This window comes from Rhipicephalus microplus, chromosome 9, assembly GCF_043290135.1.
Source record: "Rhipicephalus microplus isolate Deutch F79 chromosome 9, USDA_Rmic, whole genome shotgun sequence".
NCBI lineage: Eukaryota > Metazoa > Arthropoda > Arachnida > Ixodida > Ixodidae > Rhipicephalus > Rhipicephalus microplus.
Window position 1 is genome coordinate 19,554,083 of NC_134708.1, and position 15,047 is coordinate 19,569,129.

General features: G+C 44.1%; 2 protein-coding genes across 2 annotated transcripts; one reads left to right on the forward strand and one right to left on the reverse strand.

Annotated features, from left to right (window-relative positions):
- Positions 1–310: 310 nt before the first annotated feature.
- On the reverse strand, positions 311–10,769 carry LOC119163561 (small integral membrane protein 29). The gene is made up of 5 exons (XM_037415581.2): positions 10,653–10,769; positions 5,426–5,661; positions 2,916–2,941; positions 1,732–1,855; positions 311–1,053 (listed from the first exon to the last, which is right to left on the reverse strand). Exons 2-5 carry the CDS (start codon positions 5,606–5,608, stop codon positions 1,003–1,005), a joined length of 384 nt encoding a protein of 127 aa, XP_037271478.2. The 5' UTR covers positions 5,609–5,661; positions 10,653–10,769; the 3' UTR covers positions 311–1,002.
- A 143-nt stretch (positions 10,770–10,912) lies between these two features.
- Positions 10,913–13,906, forward strand: LOC142771577 (uncharacterized). Its single transcript, XM_075873254.1, has 3 exons — positions 10,913–11,129; positions 12,643–12,776; positions 13,683–13,906. The coding sequence occupies exons 1-3, from the start codon at positions 10,941–10,943 to the stop codon at positions 13,831–13,833; spliced, it is 474 nt and encodes a 157-aa protein (XP_075729369.1). The 5' UTR covers positions 10,913–10,940; the 3' UTR covers positions 13,834–13,906.
- Positions 13,907–15,047: the final 1,141 nt, after the last annotated feature.

A 15,047-nucleotide genomic window follows, 5' to 3' on the forward strand; every position in this document is an offset into this window, starting at 1 on the left:
CATTGATTGGCTTCTTGCGTATCAGTTTCTGTCGTTTCTTCTTCAAGTCTAGGCGAATTCGAGACCGTACCATTCTATGGTCACTGCATCGTACCTTGCCAACCACTTCCACATCCTGCACGATTCCTGGGTGTGCAGTCATTATAGAGTCATTATTTTTTTATATAAGAAACCTAATTTCATGTAATATGCTGCTTAGTTTTAATGAGGTATGACTGTATACCATGTACACGTTAAATAAAAAAATATGTGCCAGTGCTTTTACGGTACGCACCACTTTTGTGCAAGCACAATATCAAACCGACACTAGTCTCGTTCATAATCTGCTTTTATTCACAACGACTTTGACCGGGTTAAGAAGTGATCGCCCTCCCCTCCCTCGCTGTTACACAAGCACCATACTCGTAAATCTTTTGTTCACAACCTTCTATGCGCTACGTTAAATGAGAAGAGTTCACAATGCTGTTCGGCAAACTATGCATGAGTATTTGGAGCTTCGATCAGATCTTTCATTCACAAAGAGTGTTGGCTACACACCTGAACATAGTATGGGTTGCCCGATACAAAAATCGTAGCGATGGCATTTGTTATAAGCACACATTTGTTGCGAGCAAATACCAGATCTGGTTTGCTATACCTGGTAATTCATTATGCAATCGCTGATTGTTACTGTGGCGGTGTGACTGCACTACTATCACTCGATGGCGGAAAAACGAGCAACAATAAAAAATGGAGTTGGTGAGATCTACAGCATCAACAAACAAGAGAGACTAGATTGCAAAGCTAAGCTTACAACGAGAGCTCAGTAACATCTTGACTATTAATAAATAGTAGTGGGAATGGATCACGAATGCACGACAACATTGGCAACAGGCACACACGGACGACAGGGCGTTAATGTACAAGCTTTGCTGGTTTTCCTCCTCCTTCCCCAGGTTCCTACAGGACTGTTTTGTTTGGGACCTTCGGACAAAAAAAGAAACGAAAGAGGAAAAATTTGTTTTACAGGACCGACCGGAATGCCAGCATTGGTGGCTCGTGGAACTCCGGGTTCTGTAGGGGCAAAAAGAAAAGAGAGTGGGGGAATTACATAAACGAATCACTCCATCCATTAGGCACGAGCGAGAAAGAAGTTTCAAATCGAGCAAACGATCGAACCGTCGTTCGAAGGGGTGCTGACACCAATTTTCTAAGCTGGCTTTACGTAGCCATACAAGTCCCCCCTATATGAGGACGGCTTGGAGCTCGTGTGACGCTCAGGAAAGGCTGAGAAGACCCGGTAGACTCTCATTAAAGACATGTTCCGTTTAACAGGCGTTCCATCACAGAGAGATGAACAGGGAGAAGAAGAATGCAAGCACAACAACGAATACAAGTACCCCTCGAGTCCCCAAATAGTGTGGGGGTGTGTGTGTGTGCACAAAGTCAGCCTCATACATCGACATTAATAGGAAGGGGGCGCTGCAAGGAACCCTCAGCCCCCCAAAGAGTACTAACTCTGTGCACACCCATGCCAGTACATTTTTCTGGGCTCTTGAGGGCTTTTTCTCATTCATTCGAAGCAAGAAAACAGCAGTGGGAAATGTCCGTGCCTGTACCCCTTCAAACGAAAATTATATTGTTGGCTCGCAGCTTGCCCCCTGTGCATCTTTCTTTCATCAAGCACTTTCGCGCAGTGAATTTCAATGCAGATTACCAACGTGCCCAGCATTCAATGCTCCTGACACGCACCTTGTTGGCAGGGTTGGGCCTGTGCGTGAGGCCCTCCTCCAGAAGCTCGGCCTCCCAGTCCTCGCCCTCGTCTTGAGGGTCGAAGCTGTAAAAGGGCATCAGGTGGTGCCGCAATCTGTCCAGCCTGCGTGAGAAGCAAGTGATTCGCCCCTACGCTGGGCTCGCACGGTCGTCAAACGCTCTGTCACGTGGCATCACGGCATTTGTCACAACGTAGTGTTTCATCGCTGTTTTCATCTTCAAAGAGGGATGCTCACGATTGAAGGTTGCCGGTTGACACCGTTTAGAAGAAACTGGACAGAAAATGCTGACACATGATGAATTCAGAAACAGGGGGGTCGCATTCTCAAAGCAGTCGAGCACTCTGTCACGCCACTTCATCACTGTCTGTGATGATGAAGCATTTCACAGCCATTTCCTACTTGGAAATGAGGTGCCGGCAACAGGATCGGCATCTGCTAACACTAACAGGAACATGGTGTTGCGTGATGAATGTCAGCGCTGTAAACGGTCATCAAATTCACATAGCCATCAAATGCCTCGTCACGGTGCATTTGAAGGCTGTGTGAATCAGGCGGTGGGTGCAGTGCACAAACCTTGTACCGTTCAGGCTTAAAAGCAACAACCCGTTTTTATATCGCAGTGATTTTTTTAGTGACCTTGGTGCTGTCGTATATCGCAATTATTTTTTCAGTGACCTTGCTGCCGTCGCATAAGTTTGTTCAAAGAAAGCACCTCCCTTCCGTTCATCATCGCAGGAGTCACAAAAGAACATTCGGATCATCAAACGTAATTTTGTGAGTAAAACTTCATTTTTGTAAAAGACATTGCAATGTATACAAAATCATAAAGCGATTGCAAATTCGTAAAAATTGTGCGATATTTGGGAGGGTTAACAGGAATATTTGGTAAGAACAATATTCCAATGTAGAACTGTCTTATAATTTCTCCTTATTATGCCTGAGGCATAGCTAAGCTTCATGTGTGTGGACTCGAAATAGCATAAGTTTTGCTCTTTAAACAGTCCGAGTTGCATAGGCCAACTACAAATTGCAAATTACACTACGTATATATATATATAACAATTCTGCACAGCAGTGCTGCAAGCTGTGTGATGCGTGTGACAGCCACATGCTGCAGATATAGCGTTAAAGCTGTGCAGGAAATGAGGATGTCCAACGTACCTGCTTTTTCTAACGAGAAACACCACCTGTAAAAAAGAAAGGAGGATGGAGGGACGTAACATTAAAATATTTTTAACAGCTGTGCACAACACTTTTGCCACTTTCATTTCTCCCAACTGTAAGGCATGCTACTATCTTTCTAAATATATTTTTATATTTTAGTCGTACGTAGACTGTTTCTAGTCTGCTCTCGGAAGGGTTTTTAAAAAACGCCCTTCAAATGGGTCATGTAAAAGACAAATTGAACCTAATTAAGATTTAACTGTCAATTTTGCCCCAAAACATGCCCACCACATCACCAGCCATAGAAATTGATTCCAGCGCAAGAAATAAAAATAGCTCAGTAGCAACTGAAGGTGCCGAAGAGTTGATATGATCTGTTTGGTTTGGTTCGTGTTACTTTAACAAATTACAGCAAAACCAGCAGAGGCATATACAAGATGTTCAATGAAAAAACATCTCTGTGCTATCATCAATATTAAGCACCTAACAGCCCCAAAGACTAGAAGAAGTTGTGTCTTCTGATATGGCTGTATTTAAATACAGCCATATTTAGTTCTACTTGAGTACAGCCAGAACACTTAGGCTTAGTTGAGCTTTTCTATTATGCCAGATGATTGCACAGCTAGTGTCACAGATAGGAGCACAAAAACTTTCATTAAAATATTGATTGATTCAAAAGTTACAAGCTTTTTCACAATAAAGAATGCCGGAAAATTCGTTTTCAAAAAATTAAAGGATTAGGTTTCATAAACACTTTATTTCAGTTTGAGGGTAGTAAGGAAAAGACCAGAAATTTGGGACAAAATCTGACAGAGACAAATTTTTCTGCACCACCATCCTCAATGCCTGTAGATTCTCAAAATATGAAAAATGAAAATTCACAACTTTTAACAAAATGCGTCACTTTAAAGGGCGGCACCACATCTTAAAGCAATGAAACACAATACCGCATTACGTGCAGGGGCAACTATTCTTGGTGCTTCGTTGTCACAACCATGCGACAATGAGTAAAAAATATCGGAACATAACCATTTTATGAATGGGAGACATTGTCACCCACATTTTCATAGCACTAAGCTCACCCCAAAAAATACATTCAGTTTTTTTCAGAATGAAAGCTTCCTACTTAATAAAAATTCTTTGTGGCTCAAAATTTGTACCTGGGACCAATCAATGCCTTTCTAAGGCAGTTGCTTTATGATCTCAGTCAACTGGGCAACTAGCATGTAGGTGCACAAGGGTCAATTAATTTACAATCGTAACCTTTTCGGCCTTGGCCGAGTCAATTGACACCACCGCACAACATTTACCCTAGTATCTTGGAAACGTAACCAATACTACTCATTTTTGGGGGCATAGTTCTTCAATAATCCCCGCTGCAATTGACACCAATATTGCGGCACGTTTGTGGAGGTAGCAGCCACAAAGAAGAAGAAGCGCGACCGAGGTCTTCTGAGAAGCCGAGGCGCGTAAGTTGAGGTGGGTAAGCGCCATTTTCGGGACGACGTACCGAAGCTGTTTCAGTGAGCATTAAGCTAAAAAGTAAGACATTCGTTTCCATTTTGTGCACACCATTGATTGGCAGGAAAAAAGAAGCCATTTTTTTATTTTCCAATCACTGGGCCCTAATCGCCTAGTTTGATGCCACGTTAATTAATCCCAAAATGCTTGTATCAGTGGCTCAATTTTTTGTTTGTGGTCTTCTGAGGTCCTAACTACGAGAAAAACGTGCACAAAAAGTGCATCTGACCAAAATAAAAAATCCAGGGCTGAAAGCGTTAATGATTTGCCTGGACATCAAATGCCAGAAATATAAGCCTCTCACTACGTATGAGTAGTTTATAACTTTTTTTCTTTCCACAAACCTTACTTTGCTTGGCGAGTTGACTTGCCATAATCATTCAGCGTACACAGCTCATTAAAGAAAACAGCATCAAAACTTTGTGTGCGACGACTGGTACGCACTACCCTTCCCCTCTCTTCAACTTGCTGTGCTGTTTTCTGCCATTTTGGTAGGGGTCGGGATAGCCGGCATTGCAGAACAAAATCCTCGAAAATCAAGAGGCTTTCCTTAGCTTTTTGACAGGGGAAGTGGCGCATGCGCTATTACATCATGAAAAAGGTAAACTTACAAGAGAACCATGCCGTGCGTCAATATGAATCCCGCCACTATATGCGCTGTCGACTGATGTAATTTTCGCCAATATTATGCCAGTGTGACATAAATTGAAGCCAGCTGATATGAAACTAGAGCATTACTCAGCTCTAAATTGATGAGTTGCATTCAACGATGACAGTTCACAAACATGTTGAGCAAGGTAGACCAATGCAACGGCTGTATACACTGGCCCCAATACACACTTTATAATTGTCCATTTATTGTAAACTGAGTGCTGTTCTGCCTATCCCTTCCTCAGACATGTACGAAATGGCCCGAATAAGTGCTCCAGTACAAAGAATGACGTTTATGAGGAGTGTTAAAATTGACTGATTTTTAATAATCTTACCAGAGCTGTGGCGAGGCCTAAGCAGATGACGAGGCTAAGTGGAACAAACACGTAGGCAAGGCTTGTCGAGTCCCAGCCCGCCGATGCTTCGAGCACGGGCGCCTCTTCGCCGGTGATGTTCGAGGGCACTCCGGCAAACGGCGGCTCCGTGCCATTGCCAGCTGTGCTCGCTAAGAGCAGCATGGCTGTGCTCGCTTGTCACCTTCCTAGGGATACTGACCTCCCGTTTGTTCCATCTGAAATACAGTTAAATTTTGAAAAAAAAAGAAAAAGTTAGATTATTTTCATTTTATTTACAATACTGCAAGCACTCGCTGGCAGTTACAGACGTGGGAAAGCACAGTACACAACCCTATATACAGCCGGGGCCACATTTGTATAGAGCGTGGGAATAGCCCGTTTTCGCTCTGCTGGGCAACACCTCAAGGCAGTTTCAGGCTTTGACGTGATTAGCATGACTGACTGCTAGGCCGGGAATGCTTCTGATACACCACATCAGAGCACGAAACTGTCTCAAGGTGTCGTCCGCAGCGCAAGAACTGCCTGCTCGCATGCCCTATAGACGTGGCCACAGCTGTATAAATCAATTCCAAATGACAGCCGATTCGCAGTTAGCAAATACACTGCAAGTGAGCTTGTTCCAAATCGAGATTGTACAAGGCAAAAAATAAAACTTGAATACATCGATTCGTGTGGCATAGAACAAAATAGAATGTGGATGGTTATATGTGGTGACACTCGGGCTGGAGGATACAATGTTTGATCTATGTTTACTTACAATGTTGGGTATTTATTTACTTTTAAATGCGATTCCATTTCTTAGTCGGCCTATGTCAGGCATCCGGCGTTGTCTGCGTGTTGGTAGGTCTTGTCTCCTCGCTCTCACTCCCTCTCCCACAGCAACAGCTGCGGCTCGTGTGCTTATCCTCGCCCCTAGCAATCGGAGCATGTGGTGCGAGTATAGGAGGGGGTAGGTGCAGTGCTTTGCCGCTCTTTCTCTCGCCGTTCACTCTCTCTCTCCTCCATGTGCCCCCTTTCCTATCCTTTCACACCTCACTCTTGACCGTTCACTGGCTGGGCACATCTCAAGAACATCTGAAAATGTGTGCTCGAGACGCCAATGCCGAGCCGGAAACGCTGTTTGTTTTGTTCACTTCATAGTATTTTTTTTTAACCGTGCACACTACCTACTAGAGCTGGAAACGCACACCGCGTTTCTCACGACAGAAAAATGCCATTTGCGGCGCTATTGACGTAAGAAAAAGAAACATCATCGTTCTAATGCTGGGTTCTCGCGTGCAAAACGCCATTATGAACGCTAAGCAATGCATTCCAATTTCCTCACGATTCCCTTTGTGAAGGTGGGGGAATTTTTTATTATACAGTTGGTATAGAAACTTCAAGCATGCCATTATTGCGCACATAGACAATTTCTGAGGGTTAGCACTGTGAAGTAACATGTTTAACAAAATTTGAAATTCGGCAAGATAGTGCATAGTTCGTAAAAATTTTGAGAGCAAAAACAAACATTCACAAGACAAAGAGGATGAAACGGGCAATAGCACCCACCCTATTCTCTCGTCTTGTGAATGCACGTTTTTTATTATTTTTTTTGTTTTCAAAATTCCTGTCAACTGTGAAGTAACAAGGTCAATATTTGCATCCTCTGGTAGCATGGACAAATAAACGTGGCTGTCATTCACTGGGTCTGCTCTAGCTCATCAACAAGCTTTTGGCTTTGTGGATCCCAGATAACACTAGCACGCACACTAGTATCATCAGACGTTTACATATACAGGTTAGTGCACCAAACAGAGGTACGATTGGGAAGCATGTGGTTTCTACGCATGCACCTTTATTTAAGCACATAGCATTTTTGCATCTGGAACCCGCTGAAGCGGGCCACAGGGGCAGTGAATCAAACCCCTAACCATGCGATCAGCAATGAAGCACCAAAGCTAAAACAGGGATCGGTGGAGATTACGTTAGCCGGCACATTTCTCCCGATTTGAATTTTGTCAAACTTCGACAAGATGAAGATGTCACAAATCATTTGATACATGTTTCAGTGCTATCAGAGTTTAAGGTTTATTATGCTCACAGTATGTTCTTGATTAACCCTTTCAGATGCCACCTATGAACTGTCTGTAAATCTGTCAAATTATGACAACATTACTTCAAGGCACTCAATATTCTATTGCAACAAGAATAATGATATAATTGTTGAATTGATGTGCATTACAGCAACTTGCTCTAATTAAGTTGCAATTAAATATCTCTTTATCCTGAATTCATTGATTTCTCTTGGCACAAACAGAAGCATATCTCATGCTAGGAATATAGTGCAAATTCATTTTTAGTTACGTCAATCTTGAGCAAAAAAAAATTCTGCTTTTCACACTGCTTGCAGGAAGCGGCCCGCCGCACGACTTGTCAAACGTGATAGTGCCTCAAGAAAAGTGATCATATGTATCGGTACACTGCCAAATGAAGTTTATATACATCATCAGCCTGACAACGACCACTGCCAATCAACCTGGTCTTGTGCTTCCCGTTGCCGTGTTACACCTGTGAACTTTTTAATCTCATCACCCCACCTAACTTTCTGTCTCCCCTTAGTGCATTTGCCTTCTCTGAAAATCCAGTCAGTTGCCCTACCCATGTCCATTTCTTCTTGATTTAAACTATGATATCCTTAACCCTAGTTTGTTCCCTGACCCACTCAGCTCTCTTCTTACCTCTTAAGGTTACACCTATCATATTCCTTTCCATCGCTCGCTGCGTCATCCCAGTTTAAGCTGAACCCTCTTTGTAAGCCTCGAGGTTTCTGCTCCGTAGGTAAGTACTGGCAAGATGCAGCTGTTATAGATCTTCCTATTGAGGGTTAGTGATAGATTACCATTCATGATTTGAGAATGCCTGCCGAAAGTGATCCACCCCATCTTTATTCTTCTAGTTAATTCACTCTCATGGTTCGGCTTCGCGGTTACCACGTATCTTAAGTAGACATAATCCTTCACAACTTTCAGTGCCTCTCCACGTATCAAAAAGTGCTGTTTTCTGCCGAGATTGTTGCACATTACTTTAGTTTTGTGCATATTAACCTTCAGACATACTCTTCTGCTTTCCGTGTCCAGTTCAGTAATCGCGAGCTGTAATTCGTCCCCTGAGTTACTCATCAAGGCAATGTCGTCAGCGAAGTGCAGGCTACTAAGATACTCTCCATTAACTCTTATCCCTAACTCTTCCCAATCTAGGGTGCTGAAAACCTCGTGTAAACACGCGGTGAATAGCATTGGACAGATTGTGTCTCCCTGCCTTACACCCTTCTTTATGGGGATTCTGTCGCTTCCTTTACGGAGAACTATAGTGGCTGCGGATCCACTGTAGATTTCGTCCAGTATGTATATGTAGGGTTCTTCGATGCCCCCGTACTATGTAACATTACCGACCACTTCCCACAACATGACCTCTTCTTTAACATTCAGCGTTTGCTGGTAGCCCAGACGTTAAAATGTTTGGTGTTTCTGAGATGTACATTTCTTTCCAGATGGCACCGTGTAATGCTGCATCTAGCTGTCATGTATTGCTCATTATTGTTATTTCTAAACACTGGATTCAGTTGTGCAACGTGACATTCGCCAATTGATATTGATTGTCTCTGATAGTGCTACCTGTGCTTCTTAGTGGAATATATATAGCATTAACTAGCCTAGAAACCAGATATGTCTCACCCCCCCCCCCACCCACAAATGCAGAGCTTGGTCACCGCAATTGTGTGATTGCTAATACTACTTGTAATTGCCTTCCCTGTAACTGAGTTAAACTGGTTTATTATATGTATCTTGCTTGTCAGCACTCTCGCCTTTTTTCTTCCAATTTACAGTTGCTAGTGCTTAGTAATTCGTGGGCTCTTTCAGTAGCAATTTTTTCGTACACACTGCCTTATGCAGTGCCTTCCTGGGCCTGTGAGGTCTTCTGTTGTAGTAAATACTAAACAAATAGAAACTTCCGTATTGACCACGAGCAATTCTACGCGCCCTGATGTGTACAGCACAGTTTTTGAATAAGTGTAACAGAACTACGTATCAAATACGACTCATTCATTTCGTGGCCAATAGATTGCGCACAGGATTGAAACCTTCAAGTCAGAGACGAATATCGCGTCTCACGCAATACACGTGAAAAAAAAATAACGGCGCTTTTATGAAGGACGACTACGATTTTACTAAAATGCGCTTTCGGCGAACTCCTGATTTAGCATGACGATAGTTATAGCGCGAGAACAAAACGACGACACAGAGACAGGAAGGACACTATAACTATAACGCGCTATAACTATCGTCATGCCAAACCAACTAGCCCAAGCTGCCACGCTCCTGATTTATCCCAAGTTGTCACAGTGGAGGTAATGAAGCACGAGTAATACGTGACTGAAGCACGCTAGACACATAAAAACACACACACAAACACACAGATATAAACTACGAGAAGTTTTTATGTTCTAGTCTATGGAGAGATATAATCAACAAACACCCATGAGCAACAAGTGTACGCGACAGACAGAACCATCCGACTCGATCCCTTGGCCCGCACACAGCCTTGATAACGCTCAGGAAATCGTTTTTTGGGTGGCTTACGAAACACTGCTAAGCACTGCTAACACTGCTATGCAGAAACGGCGTAGGACGGCAAACGTCGCGATGCAAGCGGCGGTCACTTTGTGCGACGGTTTCGCGCGCGCCCCCGGATTTTCCGTGCACACGCCACGCTGTCGTGACGTTCGCGGCATTCATCGCAAGTTCGCGTCCCCACATTGCGAATAATGCGTTCGGGTCACGCAGATGCGGGCAAACGCAGTTCTTCGAGAGAAGGATAACGTTACACCGTCGTCACAGCGGTGGTTTCGCGACGTGACGCAGTATGTCCCGCGCGCGCACGGCTGGTCGTAGTGTACCGTAAACGGAAGTGCCAGCAAGGTGCGACAAAAAGCAATTGCATAATAATCGGTCGGCGCAGCGCATCTCTGGAACAAACCCTTTACCGGGAGCGCGCTTTTTTTCACTTCGGACGAAAGTGGTATGACAGGAATGACTCATGCTCGCTAAGCTTTCTCTCCGAGAGGCGCAACTGTCACGAGCGTCGGAAAGGATGCGAGAGTCGAGGAACAAAGACGAAGCGACGCATAGTTGCGTGATAGTAGCCGGGACTCTCGAAGCGCTCTTACCGGGCCGAATTTGTGACCAGTGGCGGCCAATTTCCGCCGAAACGAAGTCTTGACAGGAGACTAAAAATAATATAGCAGACGATCACTGCAGGCCGCCGCCATTTTGCACAAAAAGCAAAACAACGCAGATCCGCACTTGCTCAAACTTAAAATATCTTTAACAATATTAAAACTAAAACTGACATAAAATTTTTAAATAAACATTGAAAGTTTTCTTTAGCAAGTAAAACGTCTTAAAAAAAGAAACTTGTGATTTAGCAGTCGAGTGCGGTTCTAAACACGACAAACATGGCGCTCTTGCTAAGGCGAAACCTGCTGCCCCGGCTGGCGAATTTTTACAAGGCGACGCGTCCCGTGGGCGCTTTCATATCGACTACACCGAAAAACAAGGAAGTCCCCACCACCGCGGCCACAGTGCCGGACACGGTCGGCAGACCGCCTGTGACGGCGGCCGACTTTGCGGACACCAAACCACGGGTACGTAAGGTCATCCGTGTCGCCTGCCCGGTCTGTGCTCGCGCGCTCGTGCTCCTAAATTCGCCGTTATTTACGACCGTGTCGCAAGCTTTTCGCGACCTGCTGTGTTACGTTTCGCCGTGAGCCCGACATCTCTATACTTGCACCAGTGCCGAAACGTGGGAGTGTTCCTTTGGAAACCCCGAAACTTGCCACTTGCAATTTGGTTCAAAGTATCGAAGGTGGTGTTACGGCTTGACCCGTTATGCAAACTGTGCCTGCGGACGACAGTTCATTAGCTCGTGGGGTCATGGTTTGTACAACTCGACACTCACGCTAGTCGTGGCGGATCTCGCAAATGGGTATATCCATGCAGGTCTGTGCCAAACTCTGAGCTCACGATATCGAAACATGGTTATGACACATCGTGGTGTTCTAAGGTTTTTTTTTTTTTTTTTTTTTTTAAGCGCTGGTCAGTCCGCTTGTGCGTACTGTACCATCGGACGTCATGTGGCCGGCGTTCAAACTTGTGCCTGCGTGCAGATATGTTTCCTTTGCATACCTTTCCGTCGAGTTGTAACCAATCAAAGTGGCATTCTTTTGGTCGAGTGTAAATTTAGGGGTTTGCTTTCTTTGTTGAACACAATGTTATAAGAACTAACATCATTGTGCATTAGTTGTTGTTAATATTGGGTCTAACGAAGAAAGCGAGCCCCCACCTGTTGCGGCATTCTAACACGACTTCGCGCTGTAATTCGAACGTTTAACGTCTTCCCACGTCTATCAAATGTGCATGTTGCTGCTTGTCACATCGCACTCGCAATCCTTGCTTATCATTTGCCCCCCCCCCCCCTTTTTGTTTTAAAGACGAGTTTTTCGTGGGATACTTGAACACAGAAATTTTCGTCTGTCTTTCTGTCTGTCACATGATTCAGTCATTCGGCCAATGTTTAATCACTTGCTGAATGCCCAGCCATCTTGAAGTGGTGGCTGCGATAAACACTGCCGATCAAAAAGCAAATATTATGCACATCTGAGGCGCAACATCAATACGTAAGTATTAGGCGGTGTGTTCCTTCACTAGGAAATACATAGATGTGTAATCCTAAAGACCCTAGTGTCTTTAGAATTATCAGGCTGCGCTGAAAATGCAACACTATATATGCACGAAACAAGGCCAACAAAAGACTATTGTCGCCCCGCCGCGGTGGTCTATTGGCTAAGGTGCTCTGCTGCTGACCCGCAGGTTCGAATCCCGGCTGCGGCGGTTGCATTTCCGATGGAGGCGGAAATGTTGTAGGCCCGTGTGCTCAGATTTGGGTGCATGTTAAAGCACCCCTGGTGGTCGAAATTTCCGGAGCCCTCCACTACGGCGTCTCTCATAATCATATGGTGGTTTTGGGACGTAAACCCCACATATCAATCAATCAAAAGACTATTGTCTTTTGTCAAAGCACGAAGATATGTGGCTAATGCTTTTAGTGGGCATCTGTTTGCAGCCCAAATAAGTGCGCGTCCTGTCGCTTTTTTCCAGTACTGGATGAGCTTCGGCTACAGTGATGAGAACTACTACGAAGACTCCGATGCCCACCATACGCTCATGTTCACGGGCATCTCGTTGGTCACGTGTGTCTGCATCGTTCTCTTCATGTACACACCCGACTTCAAGTAAGTGACAAAGGGCATCCAAAAGAGGTTTCGTTGGAGCACGCAAAAACACACAACTTTAACTCAATACCGAGAGAGCCTGCGTCTTTGCCACTACCTTAATAATTCGGACCTGTCTAAGGCGGCATTTACACGCCATTGTGAGGTGCTCATTTGTGTTGAAATATGCAGCCAACTGCAGTTATTTGGCAACAAACTGTAAAACGATGTTAGTATCAACCTATAACAGGGAATGCATCAAAGGCTTGTTTCTTTTGTTAGGCGCAACGTAATAAAACCGTAAATGATGGTAGGAAGGTGTGTCATAATTGTAGCAATTATCACGCAAAAGGAAATAAGTGTGGGTGTCAATTCGCATTGCCACTTTTCATTGTTGCTTGGATAGGAGTGCATGGTAGTCGTAGTTGCCTGTAGCAACTGAAGTGTTGTGCTGCTAATTATGTGCATCAGAAAAGGTAACAGCTAGCAGGGAGCTTTGCACAATGCGATAGAGAGAAATGACATGCGTGCACACACCAATCCTTGCTTGCCCCCATTTTCCCGGCCGACAGAGCAAGGACTCTTGAAATGTTTATGCTTTTTGCAAAGTGGTCATTAGAGAGCCCCTAAACAACATTTGGAAATTCGAAGAACAAGCGCATTATTCTATGCTGGCATTTCCCGTCTTCTCAGCGCATTTCACGACACCAGCAGTCTGTTCACGTGACATTGCGAGATGATTAGATTGGTCTATAGATCAGGGATATCAGTTGTGAATCGTCTCCAGCCCTGCACACTCATTCTGCCTTGACTCACGCGAATATCATGCACAATCACTAAAGCGCTAAATGCACCACTCTCTCATCTTTGAATTCGGAGTGGTTTACGGGTCCTTTGATTCACTCATTTCCCTGCAACACGTTCTAGGGACGTTGACTGGGTCGCGAGAGAAGCCCTCCTGGAGTTGGAGAGACGCGAGAAGCTGGGGCTGCCGCTCATCGACCCGAACCTGATTGATCCCAGCCGGATCGTTCTGCCACCGGAAGAGGAGCTCGAAGACTTCGAAATCATACTCTAAGGCATAGACCATTTTGCCTAGAAATTGTCAACTTAACGTGTGAATAAAAAGTAGCCTCCTTGTTTTCTCTTTACTCTTCGCTTGGTTTCGTGTGTTTCCATGTAGCCAGAGATTTCATCGACGGGGAGAGCATACCATCTTTGTTTATGGCAACTTAGCTCGAAGACTTGGAGATTGTTCTGTATGGCTGAGGTCTCAAACACACGACCCATGCATTACTGTCTTCAAACTACATTTTTTCTATTTTCTCAATATTTGTTCACAAGCTACAAAGGCGTGACTGCTCTAAAGCATTGTTTCATGAGGCACTCTAAGTAGTTGCTGTGCATTGAAACATAACTGTGTAACAAAAACTATAATTCAGAATCTGCATCCAGATTTTAGTCATACTGAAAATTGGTATTATGTGGAGTCCTGGCACCAAACATCCTCTGGAAATGATCCCACTATTAAATGTGGGAAAGGTTTTTTTATTCAATGATGAATCGTACAATGGCAATTACAGATCGTTGAAGTTGATGCTCACCAGGGCTTGTTCGTAAAGCTCATTACTGTGGCAAGAGATGGGGGAGAGGTCTTAGTGTCAATTTTTTGTAGCTATACACTCGAACCTTGACATAACGAAGTAAATGAAAGATAAACTTGCTATAGATATACTGTTGGGAATAAGCCTTTATTACTAATTTTCAGATATAACATTTTATTTATTTATTTTATTTATTCAATACTGCAGACTCGAGGTTCAAGCAGGGTGGTAATACACATACAAATAAAATAATTGCGAAACGAAACAATAAAGGGCGAAGAAGGTTGTTTGGTAGGTTAGTTCATTCATCACATGTATTAGTAAGACAGTTCCATTCACATATGGTTCTTGGAAAGTACGAATACTTCAGTAGGTCTGTGCGAGCAAAATATGGGATCAAGGCCTTTGGGTGGTGGTGTCGGGTGGGCCGGCTACTAAGGGGTTTCAAATACGGGGATGGGTCTAGAGCCATTTTTTTGTTCAAAAGTTGATCAAGGAATTCTAATCTAGCTTTTTGTCTTCGCATCTGCAGTAAGGGAATGTTGTTGGCTAGCATTAAATCTGAGGGTGAGTCTAACTTGGAGTACTTGTTGAATATAAATCTAACAGCTTTTCTTTGAATACGCTCAAGAATGTGTATATTACGTTTTGTATAAGGATCCCATACTATGCTCGCGTACTCTAGTTT